Source organism: Pseudorasbora parva, chromosome 22 (assembly GCF_024679245.1).
Source record: "Pseudorasbora parva isolate DD20220531a chromosome 22, ASM2467924v1, whole genome shotgun sequence".
In the NCBI taxonomy this organism is placed as follows: Eukaryota; Metazoa; Chordata; class Actinopteri; order Cypriniformes; family Gobionidae; genus Pseudorasbora; species Pseudorasbora parva.
This window is the reverse complement of record NC_090193.1, coordinates 16,274,566-16,281,339: the sequence shown is the minus strand read 5'-3', so window position 1 is coordinate 16,281,339 and position 6,774 is coordinate 16,274,566. Positions and strand designations below refer to the sequence as shown.

At 36.4% G+C, this 6,774-nt stretch overlaps 2 protein-coding genes across 2 annotated transcripts; both read right to left on the bottom strand.

The window, feature by feature from the left end:
- Positions 1 to 641: 641 nt before the first annotated feature.
- Positions 642 to 1,387, bottom strand: si:ch211-1a19.2 (uncharacterized protein LOC100142650 homolog). The gene is made up of 3 exons (XM_067431507.1): positions 1,263 to 1,387; positions 1,118 to 1,185; positions 642 to 997 (listed from the first exon to the last, which is right to left on the bottom strand). The coding sequence occupies exons 1-3, from the start codon at positions 1,319 to 1,321 to the stop codon at positions 642 to 644; spliced, it is 483 nt and encodes a 160-aa protein (XP_067287608.1). The 5' UTR covers positions 1,322 to 1,387.
- Positions 1,388 to 3,968: 2,581 nt separating this feature from the next.
- Positions 3,969 to 5,738, bottom strand: sid1 (secreted immunoglobulin domain 1). The gene is made up of 2 exons (XM_067431506.1): positions 5,645 to 5,738; positions 3,969 to 4,300 (listed from the first exon to the last, which is right to left on the bottom strand). Exons 1-2 carry the CDS (start codon positions 5,736 to 5,738, stop codon positions 3,969 to 3,971), a joined length of 426 nt encoding a protein of 141 aa, XP_067287607.1.
- Positions 5,739 to 6,774: the final 1,036 nt, after the last annotated feature.

The following is a 6,774-nucleotide window of genomic DNA, read 5'->3' as shown; positions in this document are numbered from 1 at the left end:
CATATCCGCCATCATAATTATCCCATCTGAAATAAATCTCTCAATCACGCGGCTGTGTCTATAGTATTAACACAACATTTTATATAATATTGTTTTCAAATACATTTTTATATTATTATTATTATTATTATTATTATTATTATTATTATTTAAAATAGTATTGCCCCTAGTTCAGTAATCAAAGTCTTGTAGCCTAATAAAGCAGTGGCTGGGACAGATTTTAAGTATCCTCAAGATGCAATCTAATCCTGTTTCCATGAAATAAGTCTGCTCCCAAGCAGGTTTAAGCTTATGGACCTGTTGCTAGGACGTCAAAGAACCAAACAATCCAAAATCATAAGAACGGACCCAAGAACAAAACAAAACAAACAAAAACAGAACAAAACAAACAAACTGAAACAAAACTAAAAACAAACAAAACAGAATAAAATAAAAATAAAATAAAATAAAACAAATGAACAAAAAATAACCAGAATAACGAGAACAAGGAAAACAAAGCCAAATCCAATGAAAATAATGTGACAGAATATAAAAAAATCTGAATTCAAACAGGCTTCACTTTTTTCCCCTTTTGATGTTTCAGTCAAATATACAGCAGATGGATCTCATGCCTTTCAGAGAGTCTCTAACAAAGGACACAATTACAGCCCCTCAGAAGGACTGCAGAGAGGCGACTCGACCTTCTCATAGTAAAACGGTCCTTTGTATGCCACCTCACACCTGTACGTATCCTCACAGCTCCATTTATGAGCAAGAACCGAGTACAGTCCCACAGCAGAGAACGTACCTCCAGGCTCTCTGTGCACTTGTGGAGAGCTGGCGTGTTTTTTGAGGCCCGCTGCTCCGTTCACCTTCCATGTGATCCTCACCGCTTTAGACTGTAACCCAGTGATGAGACACACAAGCGTCAGTCTCTCTGAGCTTTGCTTATGCACTCCAACAGGCAGAAGAACATGCACTTTCGGAGTCACCAGGTGATCGACACGGCCACGTGGAACTAAAAAGCAGGTCGATAAGATGATGATTATATGAAATGAGCAAACAGGAGCAAAACTACATTTAGACTCCCTGAGTCATTCTGCCTTCAGGATGTGTAATAGCTGGAAGCACCTCTTACCCTCCACAACGAGCCGAAGTCCTCTGCTAAACATCTGGTTCATCTCGTCCTTCTCGCCCGAGGCAAGGCTGTAATAGAAAAGCTGCTACATAATCCACGATCAAGACATTAATTGATTTTACTGGTTTTGTTTTTAAAATCTTACCGTAACAGAAGAAAAGAGATGATGATAATCATACTCAGTGCCTTTACATTCAGATTCATTTGTTCTGTTTCATTTGTTTCTTTATGTATCAAATGTATTGTGAGCTGCTGCTCAGAGCCAGTGAAGCTTGATTAGTTTCAGTGTTGCTCTTATAAAGTTGACAGAGTTTGGCGGTTAAAGGAAGAACGTCCCATGAGCTCAAATGCCATGTGCAGATGGTCCATGTAAAAACAATCAAGCATTATCTGAACCCTTCACAGGCGAAATGAGCTGGGTTTGAGGGAAGTCTTTGAATTATTTTTCTTTTTAATATTATTGTATGTTATTTCTCTATAGTATTTTTTTTTTTTTGCTGTCTTAACAGCAAAATAGGATACTATTAATTTATTTTAGCAATGGTAGCCATTATCTATCTATCTATCTATCTATCTATCTATCTATCTATCTATCTATCTATCTATCTATCTATCTATCTATCTATCTATCTATCTATCTATCTATCTATCTATCTATCTGTCTGTCTGTCTGTCCGTCCGTCCGTCCGTCCGTCCGTCCGTCCGTCCGTCCGTCCGTCCGTCCGTCCGTCCGTCCGTCCGTCCGTCCGTCCATCATCCATCCATCCATCCATCCATCCATCCATCCATCCATCCATCCATCCATCTATCTATCTATCTATCTATCTATCTATCTATCTATCTATCTATCTATCTATCTATCTATCTATCTATCTATCTATCTATCTATCTATCTATCTGTCTGTCTATCATTCGTCTATCTATCTATCTATCTGTCTGTCTGTCTGTCTGTCTGTCTGTCTGTCTGTCTGTCTGTCTGTCTGTCCGTCCGTCCGTCCGTCCGTCTGTCATCTATCTATCTATCTATCTATCTATCTATCTATCTATCTATCTATCTATCTATCTATCTATCTATCTATCTATCTATCTATCTATCTATCTATCTATCTATCTATCTATCTATCTGTATGTCTGTCTGTCTGTCTGTCTGTCTGTCTGTCTGTCTGTCTGTCTGTCTGTCTGTCTGTCTGTCTATCTATCTATCTATCTATCTATCTATCTATCTATCTATCTATCTATCTATCTATCTATCTATCTATCTATCTGTCTGTCTGTCTGTCTGTCTGTCTATCATTCGTCTATCTATCTATCTATCTATCTATCTATCTATCTATCTATCTATCTATCTATCTATCTATCTATCTATCTATCTATCTATCTATCTATCTATCTATCTATCTGTCTGTCTGTCTATCATTCATCTATCTGTCTGTCTGTCTGTCTGTCTGTCTGTCTGTCTGTCTATCATTCGTCTATCTATCTATCTATCTATCTATCTATCTATCTATCTATCTATCTATCTATCTATCTATCTATCTATCTATCTATCTATCTGTCTGTCTGTCTGTCCGTCCGTCCGTCCGTCCGTCCGTCCGTCCGTCCGTCCGTCCGTCCGTCCGTCCGTCCGTCCATCATCCATCCATCCATCCATCCATCCATCCATCCATCCATCCATCTATCTATCTATCTATCTATCTATCTATCTATCTATCTATCTATCTATCTATCTATCTATCTATCTATCTGTCTGTCTATCATTCGTCTATCTATCTATCTATCTATCTATCTATCTATCTATCTATCTATCTATCTATCTATCTATCTATCTATCTATCTATCTATCTATCTATCTATCTATCTATCTATCTATCTATCTATCTATCTATCTGTCTGTCTATCATTCGTCTATCTATCTATCTATCTGTCTGTCTGTCTGTCTGTCTGTCTGTCTGTCTGTCTGTCTGTCTGTCTGTCCGTCCGTCCGTCCGTCCGTCCGTCCGTCCGTCCGTCCGTCCGTCTGTCATCTATCTATCTATCTATCTATCTATCTATCTATCTATCTATCTATCTATCTATCTATCTATCTATCTATCTATCTATCTATCTATCTATCTATCTATCTATCTATCTATCTATCTATCTATCTATCTATCTATCTATCTATCTATCTATCTATCTATCTATCTATCTATCTATCTATCTATCTATCTATCTATAGTAGATACTTGCTATTGCCATTTTTTTGTTGCATTATTAACCCGGGACAAGAATAGTGTTTTTCTTTGATATGATATACAGCATAGAGTAGCTGTGTGTGTTAAAAACATATTTGACTGTTATTCAGTTAAGAGGGACACAAAAACAGGAAAGAGCCGTTGGTTTACTGGCAGAGACAGATGCACGTTCTACACACTTCTGCACAGACCTCTTGGGAACCAACTAATCCAATTAGAACAAAGTTTGCAGGTTTTGCAATGCAAGCCAGAAATATTTGAACATTGAAAAGACAGCTTTCATGATGGAAAATGGAACGCATGAAAAAAATGCAAGTTTGTTTTCCTCCATAAATACTGCAACGTTCATTTGCTCAGAGATGCATTTAGGATAAGTAAAATATCTTACATAATATGTAATACAGCATTCAAGCCAAGTCAAGTCACTTTTATTTATTTAGCTCTTTATACATTTGAGATTGTTTCAAAGCAGAAGCAGCTTTAGTGATAAACGGAAAATGATGCATTTCGGCTGTTGTTCAGCTGAAGTCAGTTCAGTGTTGATTCAGTACCATTGTAAAGATCATCAATTATTTAGTACAGATTGGTAATATTATTTAATATTTAAGCACTTGCATTTAAATGTCGAGCATTGTCTGGTTTTTGTCTGAAAACCCGCAATAATAAGTGCCAGTGTCATTTCGTAAAGCTGTGATGATTTGCAAGAGGTGACGGAGGTTTAACCCTTCCCTGGTTGAGATGGCATATCTGCTCTGGTCCAGTCCCGTGCTGTAGCGCACCAGTGAAGTGTTGGTCACATTGTAGGAGAGGATCAACTGTGGCCCCTGCCCGGGAGTCTGTTTGTACCAGCTCAAAACCCCCTTGCTGCTCTTGGTTATCAGTGGGCAGCTAAGTGTGACATTTTGACCTTGCTCCACAGAGACGTTCAATGAAGACTTCCAGAAAAGGCCTGAAATTTGCATGCACACTGAAATGTTTATATAGTCTATTATAAAATGCAAATAATACAATTAGTTTAAAAAAAATCCTCAAATAAACTAATTAACATTATAGAATTCTTAAAAGTACACTGTAAAAAATAATTTAAAAAATAAGTTACCTGGTTGCCTTAAAACGTCATTGAAGTTAATACAATTATTTTTTTTTGAGAATCTACAACCTTTATTAAAATATTATTAAAAGATTTTGTATTATTAAAAGTGTATTGGGTAATTGTGTGTGTTATATTTGTGATGACGCAGCCAAATTGTACTATTTTCTTGATCTATCAAAAAAAAAAAGTGGTTCAGATACAATAATATTTTGAGTTTCTATTTATTAAACCAATTACTTTCATTGTATTAACTCAAATTTTTAATTTCAATAAACTAAAAATTAAGACAATCAGGTTACTTACTTTTTAAGTTAAACCAACATTTTTTACAGTTTAATAAAACATAATAATAATATATAAAGCAAATAATAATAATAATAATAATAATAATAATAATAATAATAATAATAATAATAATAATAATAATAATAATAACAATAATAATAATAATAATAATAATAATAAAGCAAAAATAATAAAACATGAACAAAAATAAGCAATATGTTTAGTTAAACATCAAATAACAAACTAAATATACAGCATATGAGCATATTATTTTGAAACACTTACAATGCAGGGCAAGATACAGAAGTGAAAACATCTTTATGTTGCAGCTTGTTTGAAGATCCATTGTTATCGCTATTATCGATATAAGTGAACTTAGCCGCGTGCTGTTGAAATTTGGCTGTTTGTATGATGCCACTTCCTGTAGGAAGGTGAGTTCAGTCCTTACACGCTCTCAGGAGAAATAACCCCGCTGAAGGGAGGTTTAGCGCACATAACAGCCACAAATCTTTATATATCTAATGCAGTGGTTCTCAATTGGGGGTCATGGCCCCAAAATGATACATACACAAAAAAAAAAAAAAATATGGAGGTGAAGCAGCACACGTGGGGAAGTAAAGGCTGGCCCGTGTGCTCTGATCAAACAGACGAGCCACTGTACTCAAATTGCTAAAGAAGTTAATGGTAATAATGATTGAAAGTGTCAGAATATAACGTGCATCAGTTTTTTGCAGGGCTGCATAGCCGCAGACCAGTCAGGGTGCCCATGCTGACCCCTGTCCACCCCTGAAAGCCCCAACAGTGGGCACATGAGCATCAGAACTGGACCACGGAGGAATGGAAGAAGATGGCCTGGTCTAATGAATCGTTTTCTGTTAGATCATTTGGATGGCCGTGTGCGTGTGCGATGCTTACCTGGGGAACACATGGCACCAGGATGCACTATAAGAAGAAGGCATGCCGGCGGAGGCAGTGTGATGCTTTGGGCAATGTTCTGCTGGGAAACCATGAGTCCTACCATCCATGTGGATGTTACTTTGACACGTACCTACCAACGCATTGTTGCAGACCATGTACACCCTTTCATGGAAACGGTATTCCCTGGTGGCCGTGGCCTCTATATAATATGTACTGTATGTATATGCTGCATTTTATATTTTTATATTTACAGACAGTTTTGTTTTGTTGTTCTGGCATTCAAAAAATAAACAAAAATAAAATAAAATTCATGCATAGTTTGAAGGGGAAATAAATAGGCTTTTAACTTTGAAAAGTGATGATAACACTTCTTAGCAGTATATTTTACTATTGACTTAAAGGGCTGTGTATCCAATCAACTATATTTTTATATAAAATAAATCATTTTTAATAGCAGAAATATAAAAAATATATATATTGTCATGGTTTTCATACTGTAACAACTATTTTTGCTATCTGAATGTTTATGGAGAAATGTGCTTCCACAGGTGGTGTAGTTCCAGCGTCTACCAACAGGGGTTCCTGCAATAAACACTTCATAAATTGCATTTTTCTAATTGCTCCGAGGCTAAGTGTTACTGAAGTGAGGTTATAAGAACCCAGAGTCACTCAAAACACCAATAAAAAGATTCGGAAAAATAACCGAAAACGAGTTTCCATTCTGCCAACGTATTTTTTCACCTTAACGAAACAGCGCAATATTTTGTTATTATGATGTAATTTAACATTAGGAATACCTGACGTTTTGATTTCATTTGTCTCATAGTGAAGCACCGGAATGAAAATTCTTGAAATGAAAATGAAATGAAATTGAAAACCGTATGACACACGTATGCTGAAAACTGACAATGATAGACCCACCCGTCACACAAAACTTTCAGATTTTTAACAAATCGTTTAGTATGTTTATTTTGCGTTTTGAATTAGGAATTATGAACAGCATCATAATGTCGGGGGCGTGGCCTGGCTGAAACCTGTCCTCAATACAGGACTTTGCTTCCTCATAATGTAGGTCATCCCACCGCGTGCACGCTCTCTCTCTCTCTCTCTCTCTCTCTCTCTCTCTC